The 12,614-nt window shown below is 39.5% G+C and overlaps 1 protein-coding gene across 8 annotated transcripts in view; it reads right to left on the bottom strand.

The window, feature by feature from the left end:
* Nucleotides 1-229: 229 nt before the first annotated feature.
* The window catches only part of PPP4R1 (protein phosphatase 4 regulatory subunit 1), a 64,262-nt gene continuing 51,877 nt past the window's right edge, over nucleotides 230-12,614 (bottom strand). For all 8 annotated transcript variants that reach the window (XM_065667985.1, XM_065667988.1, XM_065667986.1 and 5 more), the window contains 8 exons: nucleotides 9,632-9,724; nucleotides 8,157-8,342; nucleotides 6,544-6,705; nucleotides 5,881-5,981; nucleotides 4,290-4,410; nucleotides 4,062-4,196; nucleotides 2,962-3,103; nucleotides 230-1,317 (listed from right to left, as the gene is read on the bottom strand). In XM_065667985.1, the coding sequence (XP_065524057.1) occupies nucleotides 1,154-1,317; nucleotides 2,962-3,103; nucleotides 4,062-4,196; nucleotides 4,290-4,410; nucleotides 5,881-5,981; nucleotides 6,544-6,705; nucleotides 8,157-8,342; nucleotides 9,632-9,724 (1,104 nt within the window). In that variant the 3' untranslated portion in view covers nucleotides 230-1,153. The remainder of the gene's footprint in view (nucleotides 1,318-2,961; nucleotides 3,104-4,061; nucleotides 4,197-4,289; nucleotides 4,411-5,880; nucleotides 5,982-6,543; nucleotides 6,706-8,156; nucleotides 8,343-9,631; nucleotides 9,725-12,614) is intronic.

Below are 12,614 nucleotides of genomic sequence, written 5' to 3'. Positions count from 1 at the left end.
CTAACTATTCTATGATTCTAAAGATGCCATTTCACGCTGGAGCGACAGGTACCCAAGCACAACAGGGACGCTCGAAAGAGAATCTAGCAAAACCTCAATTACACAGCCACAGTGCATCTGTGCTGTAGGATGTTCTATCTCAAAATGCAATATTCTTCACAGACATTAAGCAAACTTCACCCTACAACAGCCATTGAAGTGTAAAGAACTAGGAGAAAAAATAGGCCACTTAAAGTTCAAACTTATTCTTTTAATATCTTAAAAAGGTCACAAGATTGCTTTCAATCTTATTAATAAATTTTATTTGGACAAGTAGAGAACAACTTGTATCACAACAGCTTTAAACAACATGATTAAAGACTGCAGCACTCCAAGGAGGCTCCCAGATATGTACAGTATATGAAGTAAAAGGTTGCACCTCAGAGCCGATCATGATCAAGTTAAAAATACCTGACTTAAAGTACATGTGCTAATAAATTTCCTTTAGGTCATGACCAGCATGAAAATAATTAGGACACAGGTACTCAGCAAAGTTTTCTGCTAATTGGAACAGCAATATGCTGCATTTAAGGATTAAAATCAAATACTAGTTTAGTGTTAGCACTGAGCCCTTACGAGAAATCCAAATTCCTACTTTTCCCCATTTACAAACATCAAAGCTATTCCCGCTTAAGGGTGTGCCCAGCCGCACACAAATCAAGTCCTTGAATGATAAAAACTTTTGAGCACTAATACTGGAGGTCTTACATCCCGGTATAAATTTGCCTTTCTGGCCATTTCATCTATCAGTTGCTACAGAAAATACTTGCTAAGTTAACTCCTCAGGAGAAACAATGCAGGTCTCTGGAAATCACATCCTTTCTACAATGAAAATGATCTGCCAATTCAAGTTTCATTTGTTCAGGAAGACAGAAGATTTAAGGCTTCGGTGGCAAAAATAATCCTCTGAGCAGTGTTTTTCTAAAGTCAAGCTGATACCGGTTTACTTTTCCTTGACTTGAAATCCCTGGAATCAGGTTTAGAAAACATCCACCTGTGAAGTCTGGCAAGAAATCTCTCCTTCCAAAGAGGTTGTCACAGATCAACCATTTTAGAAGCATTTGAGGATAGCTTGTTTAAAAAATTTTTTAATTATAGCAACATTCAGAACTTTCTAATAAGTCGATGAAGCAGTGCTCATGGCATCGTCTGCGATTTTGGTACTGGCAGGGTGTATGCTTGCAAAATACTTGACATCACTGTCATCATCCATTTGAAGAGCCATTATCGTTTGTTCCACAGCCTCTTGGTGAGAGTTGGCAGAATTTAGAAAATACTCTGTAAAAGAAAATGCACAAGACTTAAAGGAGGAAAAGGCAGCAGAGAGTTCAATGCAAACCTGAGCGCACCGTCACAAGGTTCAAAATCTCAGGAGACAGTGCACACATTCAGTCAAACTGGAATATCTGAGCAGGCACACAACACACTTCTGAGTATACCTAGGAATTCAGCTTAAAAAAAGTGTATCATTCCATATTTCAGAGCACAGTTGCTGTAACAATGCTTTTAGAATACAGGAGTTCTATAGTCCTTCAATGTAAAAGTAAGTGCAACAGACTCCATGATCAAAAATGAAGAGAAAAAAAACCCTACGAGAGACTCAGGAGTGTGCTGAAGGAAAGGTATCACAAATCCATGGCCATGCCATTTCACTGGCAGACTTGCTAAATAATTATCAAACAATAAAATTAAGACAACATGAAACGAGAGTGGAAGAAGTTCCAGCACCTGACAGTTTTCATGAACTACACAAGTTGCATAAAAGCAGCGTCACCCCTGCTCTCAGGGGCAGCAGTTTAGATATGGAGGTTTAAAAACTTCTAGACTTGTTTTTTAAATTGGCATTTCCTAATCTATCCAACCACTCCTAATCATATGCACATCATCTCTATGAGGCTGGGACTACCTGTATTATAAGCTTACATAGTGGCAATGCAGAATGGAGGTGTACCACCCAGGTGGGGAACACATCAGTAACAAGAACAACAAGAAGAATATCAATACTACATGGTAACAGGAAGAGCAATGACAGCCCTGGCACAGTTAACAGAGAATAAATTACTGCACATCAGCTACTTCATCTTAACTGTCTACATATGCTTACTCAGAGTCTCCAGCATGCACAAGGCAGCTAGCAATAGTTCTCACTTTGTTGGCATTTTTCTTCACACTTCCTACACAACAGTCTTCAGGCCGTTGCATGGTTTTGAGAAAGAAAGTGACCAGAAGTGGATGAAGTATTCTAAGTGCAGACACTCTGCCAGTTTGCAAAATACAGCAGTATTTTCAATGTTACTTTTCCCTAACAGTGTTTTGGACTCTGAGCACAGCTGACTCTTTTGGCATCTACTATGCACTGGGGATGCTTTCCTAAGCAAAGTCTGCAATTTGAAAGTTGCATGTCTAATTTCCTTGAGAAGACTCCAGAGGAACTTTCTTCCCACTGCTACCATAAAATATGAAAGCAAACAGCAGCCATCTCTTCTCCCCCAGTGAGAAAACACATGGCAAATTTGTACAGGAGTTTTTCTTTCTTATAACACAGAACATCAACAGAATATTTTTATTCACCAAATAAAAGGCACTGCTCAACAACTTCACAATTCCTAGTTGTTTATTTGCACTTTCTATGCCCTGATGACATTTCTACAAACCAGCTAATTGAGGGAAAATGGCACCAAAAGAACAGGCTGGTGTATGAGCAAGAACTCGTATTTCCTCAGCATTACACAACAGTAGCTCTGATACCATAACATGGTTCATGGCTTTATCTCAGCCAAGTTAACATCCCACACCAAGAAGACTGTAAAAGCAAGGAGAAACCCACATGTGATGTTGATTCTCCTTTCCCTGCTGACTGTAGAAAATAGGAGAGACAAAAAGATACCCTGTCAGCCCACGACAACTCTTTCGGCCACTAACCTTTCTCTAAAAGGGTCTGCTTTAGTGTTTTTGCAAGCAGGACTCGAACATTTGGAACCCTGTCAGATGCCAAGTGTAGTAAGTGTGGCAACAGATGCACAGCAAACTGGTCCATGGGCAGGCAATCATCTTCACTGATAGTCTGGCAAGAAGACAGAAGCAATTTTTTTACATTTCAGCACATAAAATCCCAACACATAAACAGAGCTAACATTACTTTCATAGCATGAATACAGTAGGTAGTATCCACAAAGTTGTAAAATACGGTACAATACTTTCTAGCACAAAGTCATACAAAATAAAGCAAGTCAGGGCTGAAGAAATTCAGGCTCAGTTGGAAGCTCGTTTTATTTTGTATGAAGCCTGGCAACTTCCTTATTTCTACTGTTTTATTCAGTCACTGTATCATTTGAAAACGAGGAAGTAAAAAACTTTCCCAATACTTTTCAAGACTGATTTAGTCTTTGTTCTAACTAGGTACTATATCAAGATAAGAATGGTCCATCTTAATAAATGTCTGCTGCACCAAACATGTTTCTCTAAGCTCAAAGCTAACATACTGCCAAATACTCAAGGGAACTGTTCCATTTGGGCAACAGTCATATTGCCTCCCAGTCCGCACCTCTGCTACAGCCTCCAGATCTGACCATTTCTTGGTCATTTCCTTGGGACACCAACTAATATCAACTTCCCTGCTTATTTTGCTGAGAAAATGTTGCTATTGACCAAGCTGCACTAGCTGGCTAAGGAGCTACAGGCAAATCTTGGTGCTTGATTTTTAAAGGGTAACCCAAAAAAATGGTAGGCATATTATAAAAATCTCACTTCGAGTAATAAAACAGCCTCCCAACTCAGGGATTATTTTGCTACGCTTTTGTTTAATATTCAGATTTCACAAACTGATGTAAGCTAAAGATGCATCCGAGCATCTATACTGAAAAAAGCAGCCATGAAACCTATTTCCTTGGAAGCAGAGAAAAGAAAATAGCATCAACAGACAGCTGAAGAGTTCCAACTGCTCTCCCCCCTTAACTCTTACCATCACCACCACATCCCCTCACCCCAAAACCAAAAAGGATGATTAAAATAAACTATTTCACCTGGCAAATAAAGACAAAAGTTTGCCGACCAGACCATTTGTGGCATCTACAGAACTTTTCAACAAGTTCATTCATGAGGTCTACCACGAAGGTTGGCGTTGAGGCCATGTACAGCTTTTTTACCATTTCACTAACCTTGAAGAAAGAATAAGAAAAAAAAAACAAACATTACTTCTGACCAACCCTCAGGAGAAGTATGAAATCCTGAATTTACTTAGATTGCTTTACCAGCTTGTAAGAAATCCAACGGACAGAAGACACTTTGTCTGCACAGAGGCTGAAAGCGATAGGTCGCAAGTAGTCATAAATGTCTCTGGCACTGTACAGATCTAGAAGCAAGATCAGTTGCCTACAAGATGAAAGAAGAACCAGAGTATGTTACAAGAAGAAAAGTAGCTTTAACTATTACTTTTGATCATTTATATGACGACACTTGCCAAATATGCAGTGTGGCCATAACAAAGTTACTGGAAAGTAAAGTCTTTCATTTTTCAATGCCAGCGGTTTGACTATGGGTCACTTGCAAATTTTACATTACCACTTATTCACAATAATGGCAAAATGCTACATGAGCTCAAAGAATGAAAAACGGGGAGAGGCAAGAGAACCTGGTCACTTAAGTACACTGATTTATCAAATCAATAAAACTCTACTTCAGAGTATACTGGAGTACTAGAGAAATTATCAGTCTTCAATGTGTAATGAGTGGATTAAGATTTCAGCAGGTTGCAGAAATTAGTATGTCATGAACAGTAGAAAGTATGTCAAAAGAAGTGGCATGACATGTTACAAGCAGCTAAACGAAGGTTTCTGTATCAGCGGTAACAGCTAAGTGATTTGTACTTACTAAATTGAAACTAACACTTAAACATAGCAAAAACATCATGATTATCAAGATCAGTTTCGAGGTAACTCAAAATTAATCTCAAAAGATGCACTGTAATTAGTCACTACTATATGCTTATTTCAGCACTCCTGCTAGAGAAGCCTCTGTCACATAGTATCTTCTCAGGTTAAGTGCTACAGCTTTGATCATCTTGGTGGCCTTCTACTGAGCTTGTTCGAGTATATCAGCACTTTCCTGTATTGGTATAGATGCATTACTCCACATGAGTGCTGACTAGAAGGGGCTAATCTGTTCCCTCAATATGCTGATTGTGCTCCTGTTGATACAGACCAAGATTGTGCTGCCAGGACACACTGCTGGCTCATGTTTGGCTCACCAGAGCTGCTCCCAGGGCAGCTAGTCCTCAGTCTGTCTCACTGTCAGAGGCTCCTTCTTCCCACATGCAGGACTTGGCATCTGTCCCTTGCTGAATTTCATAGGCCACTTCCTCTGCTAGCTTTCCTGAGCAACTTGACCCTTAAGAGCTGCCTCCCATAGGAGCCCGCCTACCAGTCCCATGAAAAAGCCAAAGTGCTACTCACTTTCTTCACTCCCCCTTCAAGATCTGCATCTCCTGTGTTTCATGATCATCAATTCAGCCTACTCCTCAAATACAGCAACTTGAAGTCTAACTGCTAGAACACTTCTACTGACTTCAAAAGCAACCAGATGTTTTCTTCTCCTTTGGCAGCTTCTCTTTTACGGAAGGATAATATTCTCAACATATGGTGATGGAAAGAGACATTCAAGTTCCAACTACTGTGATATACAACTATGGTGAATTTTTAAGGAAGGGAGACACATAGAGGAGGATAAGGACTATCCACTAATTAAAAGTGAAATAAAGAATATCACTGTGAAACGTCTATTCTGTGATTTTAACATTTTTAAATATCTGTAAGAATAAAAATAAGCATCCAGAAAACTACATACTCAGCCAGCTCAGCACGGAAACGCCAGTTCCTGCTGTTATCGGTCACTAGGAATTCCTGCAGCTGATAAAGATATTCTCGCCTTTTGTCAAGATGAAGAAGCTGTAACAGTACATACAAACTTACATAAAAAAATGTAAGCTATAAGCAGCAGATAGATGAGAGTTTTAAAATACAATTAACAAAACACTTGCTTTTGAGGAAAAAAAAAATCTTAGTAGGCGAAATCCTATCATGCTTAAGTCTGTAAAATCACATGGGGCAAACTAAAACCAAAATCTGATCTAGTCTCTTCTTTTACTCTAGGAAATGAGGGGTAGGCAGGAAAGTGCTGCTTTTAAAGATTTTGTGAGCTTCAGCTCCAAAAGAGATGCAGTAACAGAGAAACTCCTAAGGCAATCTGAGAAGTAAGCTGCATAGAAAGGTTAGAACACCAAAAAACTTAGTATCATCCACTGGCACCTACATTATTTATTGAATAAACGTTCACAAACAAGGCTTTTCAGAGAAAAGAGCCTATCGGCAACACAGAACTGCAAAACATACTCTAGTATTCAACAGACATGTGTATGGATTCCCTCAAAGAGCTAAACCAGTGATATGTTTAGGAAGAAATGAAGCAAAATACATAACTGCACTTGACTGGAGTTGAATGCAGACATACCTTCAGGAAGTCATGCAGGTGTTTAAGCACACCTATCCTCACTTCATCTAGATCTTTTAAAAAGCCATTGAAGACAGGAACTAGATCTCCAGCTGTAAGCTGGTCTCCAAGGATGACTGCAAGTTCATGTATAGAAAATGCTAGTGTCCGCCGAACCTTCCACTGTAAAATAAACAAACAAATCATTCTTATTGATGTTGCAGCTCTATTTTAACTTGAGGGTCAGTATCCAAGCGGACTACAGTACTTATATATATTCAATAGTGTCTCATGTAGCAAATAAAGAACAAAAGAAAAAAGGGGGGGGGGAAGAGAGAAGAAAGGGCAAGTGACAAGTTATCATTTCTTCCACTTGAATATCAAGGACCTAAGGCAAATAAAAGTAATGAAAATATTTTACTTTTTCTAGGTGTTGGGAAAGAAAATAGCATTTCTGACATCAGTGACACAATCTTCCACACTTTGCTTTAAATTCTTTTGGGTAAATCAGTTCCATACTACTCCCCTCTCACTTGTTTAATTTATAAAACAGAGTAAGATATGTATCCCACGATATTTCAGCTGGTGCATTCTAGCTTCCATAATAGGTAAAGTTTCATCCACACTGAGTGCCCAGCAGTCCAAGGACCAGAAATGCTGTCACTCATCCTAAATTGAGGGAGCACTGTTTTAAAAGAGAAACTATTTTAAGTATTTTTAAAAATAAAATATTATCTATTCTTTAGCCAGCATGTTTTCTTTTGCCCTGGTTTGGTGATTCAATCTTATTTTAGATTAGACTTATGATATACTCTGGACAGATACAGGGCAATCTGGTTTTACTTTTGTCCTGGGTTAAAAATTTAGTAGCAAGCTGTTTTTAATGGCTGCAAAAGAGTCTGGAAACTATGAGCAACAGCCATGTTACTTGCTACATGTCACTGAGAGCTGCTGCTCTTGACACAGCGAGCAACAAGTTAAAGAGAGGTGAAACAATCCGAGACTATTTTAAAAAATGAGTCTCTCCAAAAAAGGAAACCAGGGAGGACTGAGAAACTGTGAACCAACAGCAAAATGCACGAAGCCACCTCCTAACCACCTGACAAGAAGGAAAATGCTGCTATTTCCAGCATTTGTTTTTAAAAAGAGCAATGCTGCATGGTGATAGTGATGTTATTCCCTCATGACTAACTAGATGTAGCCCCAAAAGGCCACCAAGAAGCCTGGTGTGAGGCTGACTCACTGAGCTCCAGACATGCCTGCAGCAGCACATGTCTGTGCACGCACAGCAGCACAGTCCAAATTCTCATACCTTTGAGAATCCCAAGCACTGCTGTAAGGTCTCAAGCAAGCAGAGGAAATCAGAGATCTCTCCTCACATTCCTGCTGAAGATTTATCTCCCAAACTGCACCACTTCTTTACTACCTGAGCACCACACACAGCTTCCTCTGAGACAACTGTTACAACTTTCATTCATTATACAAATAACTGATATTGACAATGGAAAGCTCTATGTAAAAAGCAGAGCAACCAAACATCCAGTAAAGGAGGTAGATCATCACAGAAGCTCAGATTATTCATGGTCACACCATAAAAGTTCACATCAATCACTGTCAGAGTTTCTTGAGCTTACCTGCATGTCAGCTGCCAGCGTCTCGTAGGTATCTTTCAAACAGTGCCAATTCTGCCTGCCTAATGTAAGTGCCACACCTGGCAGGCTGTAGGCACAGTGTTTGGCAATCTCATTATCAACCGTTTGTGCACGAGAGGGATCAGTCATTGATAAATACTGATCCAGCAAGGCTTGAGGTACAACATCCTACAGGAAGAAAAGGGTAGAGTGCTTACACTATTTCCAGTAAGTCCTCATAAGGCTTACTAAAATTCCAGGGCACGCTGTCAGAAGAACAATTTTTCCCCTACAACTACAGAGTATTATTTAATTACAATCTCTTGATAAGAATGCAAAGTTCGTAAGTTCCACCAAAAGTTCCAAAGAAACAATGGCACGACCGGGGGCTATTTGAAAACATAAAGATCAGCGTAACAGATGGATGGGTGGATCACTGTCTACTTAGGCAGACCAGGAAATTAAGAGACTATCTTCTACCTTTCCACAAACATTCAGGCTCTCATGCTGTGCAGACTGGCTGTTTTAACTCATCCACAATAAAAGGCAGAACAGCAAATTACAACACTTGCTCAAAAATAATTTTGCTATTCCTCTCAAAATCTTGGGGAGGTGGGGAGAAAAAAACTAAATTAAAATCCCTTGGGAAGAGGGCAGAGTAGAAGCATAGTATGTTCAAAATTGTCGTAAAACTCCCTAAGTAGTCAGCAGGAAGGAGAAGGCTTCTCCAGACATAAAGACCTCTGGTGAAGACCAATCCTTCTGTCCACTAAGAAATTAAAGCATCTGAACTAAAGTTTTGTGAAAACCTCTTTGCACTGACTTCAATGCTGTCTTTGCTTCAGCTTTTGTCAGTTTATCTCAGGCACTGATTCTACCCAAGGGAGTGCAAAAGCATTTCCCTAACACAGCCATTAAATAGCTTGGCTCACATAAGCAGCAAGAGGGACTAAGGTTCCCAGTCAAGGGAATCACATTAGTGCGGGGTGGCACACTTTATAATGAACTATGTAGCAACAAACATTTGATTCCTTTTGGGAAAAAACAAGAAAGAGACAGGTTTAGCTTATGAAACACTTTCACAGCTTCTCTGTGAAAAGTTGACAGGGTGGGAGTGGTTCCACTCAAAACACTTCACAAAAAAATCCCATCTCCTCAATAACCTAATTTACATTACAGGGTAGTTTCTGGAGAAAAGGAAACAAAACAAAACCAGAGCCTGAAAGTCTATGACAACCATTACACCTCATGTCAAAAAATGCTGTCATCTCTTACACATAATTGAAACAGAATCAAATGCTGAATTAAGCCATTATCTCTGGAAACAAAGATTATTTCAGAACTACTTATTTAAGAGATTTGCTGTATTTAATAACAACTACATCAGAAATAAAATGCGTAACAGAAATCCCCATATATGTAAGAAAAAACCCACTTATCTGATACATGCAGAAAAAACAGAAGTCACTGCCATTTACCTGTACTTTGGATTTTCTTTCTTCTTCAGGGCTGAAACTGTTAGTGCTCAAATCTGAATCATTATGAATATAGTGAAGTGTAGAATCCATATTCTATGAAAAAAAAGAAAAAAAAAAGGTTACACACAATACACATTAAACAAAAAACGGATGACAACATGAAGTGCTGTCCTCACCCCAGGGTCTTTTTCTTAGATTAAAGGAATACATGTTTCATATCAAATACAATTTTGCTACAGCCCAAAATCAAAAGGTCTGTAAGACAAATCATTTTCCTTTAAATTTCAAACACTTACTCCTTGTACTCTTACTCCATTTTGGGTCTTACAGAATCACAGGAAAGAAGTACCTTTGAGACTGCATTAAGGAAAATGTAACTAACATATGGGTCACATTGCTTACCCCCTGAAGGGAAAAATACAATATCTGTAATGGATTTTGTTGGATTTATTGCTTTGGATTTGGTCAAAAGGTCAAAACAAAGCCACCACCATACTTGAGAGCAGAAACTGATGAGATGTATGCTGTTTCTGCTTTCCTAGAAGTAATTATTCTAGTATCTTCTCTACAGATGACCTTCAACTTTTAACAGAGTACTAGTGGACCATAGCTGCTGACACTACCCATCACTCCTCTCAGCAGTTCTATTAAAATCACATTATTCAAGTATCCTGGCTACACATCTGGACCTTGAAGATAAGGCCTGTGACTCTGTTTCTTACCTCTACCAATTAGCAGAGGTGTGATATGCTATGATAAACCGCTGCTGAGAGGGTGCACTGCCACTCTGCACCAGTGGAGTTCCCTGAATACAATGGACTTTGCATAATCAGCTGTGAATTTCAAGATGTGATGAATATTTGAAAAGCCGATCAGGCTGCTATGTGGCAGAACAGGACAAAGGCATTTTTGCTAGATATGAGCCAAGGTATCTATCCACAGATGCTGCAGGGTGAGCTCTCGGGGTCAACACAAGCACTGAGAACATGCCTACCCTACCAGCTGTGCAGTTTAGTTTGACAATGAGAATTTTCCAGCAAAGTATAAACTTCTTCAAAAATAGCCTCCAGGATACCATCTGTCTTCCTTGGTTTGACTTCAGACAGTTGCTTTTTCCTCTTCCATGAGCTGATTTCCTCTAAGCACTGGGATATAATTTTAGTCACTGAGATATATAATTACAGGAGATAAATGATAAATGCAGAGCTGTAAGGCAACTGCATACTGCTGGCACAGCAGCCCACAGTCACCTGTACTTGAGCTGCCCAGATGCACAGGACCAAAGGCTAGCTGCCCATTCTGCTACAATAAAAATTACTCCATCTCACAATCTCTGCTACCCCAGCTCTCAAAGGCTAAGCTAAAAATAATACTTCATTTATTGAAGTAAGTTCAGCTACTAAATATACTGAAGGGTGGCACAGATGGGAACATTTTTACCCAGCCACTTCTCCAGTCAAGTATGCATTCCAGGAAGGAAGATCTTCAGTACAGAACCAAAGCATCAGTCCGTATTTATGTCAGTGCAGTATCTCTATTCCCGCAGATGAAGTTCCATCTGTGCTTTACCATGTAACATGCATACACTGAACTGAACATTGTAGAGAGCCAAGATATAAAAATTCAGCAGGGTTTAACCTGAAAGTTTCTTGCATGCCACACTGGTGAACCACCACCTCCGAGATGCAAAATCTCTGTCATGGCCTTATAAACCTCTTACATGAGTGCAGTGATCCAGTCTCCTCCTGGCATTCACCCTCTTCTTAAAGAGAGGTACTTGTGACAGACAAGAGTGGGCTGATTTCAAGCCAGTCTCCTTTGTCTTTCATTTTCCTTCCCTTCTCTATCTCTAACCATTAAAAAAAAGGAGGACACCCACCCCCACCCTCTGAGAATATGACTTGGGGGATTTCTGGAGGCTTACATTCACTTATCAAACCTTACAAAGAGCATGCAGCCTAAAGAAACTAAAAGTGGTGGCTCTTGAGGAAAATACAAAACAGACACCCTCATCCTCAACAAACATGCTATATCTCTATCTGAAATTCTTATCTGTTCACTCTATCACAACATTTATTTTCATGTGAATAGAGGACCTCTCTAACATGTAGCATTAACTCCTTCCGGAGCCAACACAGCCACAGAAGGACAAGCAAAGCATAATTTTGCTTTGTGGTAAGTGTGCAGAACTGTGAAGGCTGCTTTCAAACATGAAATGCTGTAGAGCTTGATTTTTCTGAAGTGTCTAATACCCTACTGACATGTTGCTGTACTGACACTTAACAAAAACAAAACAAACCAACCCCAACAGAACAGGAGGAAAAATCACCACACAAAAAAGCCACCTGTGAAAATCAGACCTCTCTTCACTGCTAGGGGCAACAGTCCACTTGCTCAACAGATCACAGCTTGGTTCCCAAATTTTAGGTCACTTCTATGACATCTTTTCACTTGTAAAATGTGGATTTGATTCAGCGCCAGTAACAGACAAGGAACTGACAGATTAAGAGCATTCTTTTAATGAGCAAAACTGAACCATGCAAAACCAACATATACCAGTGACATGACGCTGCCATTTTACACATTAATATAAGAGAGAAGCGACTACAACAGGTCCTCTGATAAAAAAAATGTATCAAACCTGACATTAGGAATTTGGGGCAAGTTGTTTTCTCAAAGCAAACAAACCAGCCACATTTATAGTGTTAAATTATGGCTGTGTATAAACAGAAGTATCCAAGTGAATGTCATATTCTTCTACCACCTACATAGTTTTGGGCTACATGGTAGCCCAACAGCTTAGTTGAAAAGTTAATTAAATGTCATCTAAAACCACTGCTCTAATCAAAAAAGGTTGAATATCCACTTCCTGTGATTTTATGGAGCATATTTTGGAACCACTGCTTTCTATAGATTTCTTTTTCTACAGCTTTTAATACCACCAAAGCTTGTAGCACTGTATGCAGTGAACATAGCGGGTTTG

The sequence above is a fragment of the Lathamus discolor genome, chromosome 2 (genome assembly GCF_037157495.1).
Source record: "Lathamus discolor isolate bLatDis1 chromosome 2, bLatDis1.hap1, whole genome shotgun sequence".
In the NCBI taxonomy this organism is placed as follows: Eukaryota; Metazoa; Chordata; class Aves; order Psittaciformes; family Psittacidae; genus Lathamus; species Lathamus discolor.
This window is presented reverse-complemented; position numbering and strand designations above follow the sequence as displayed.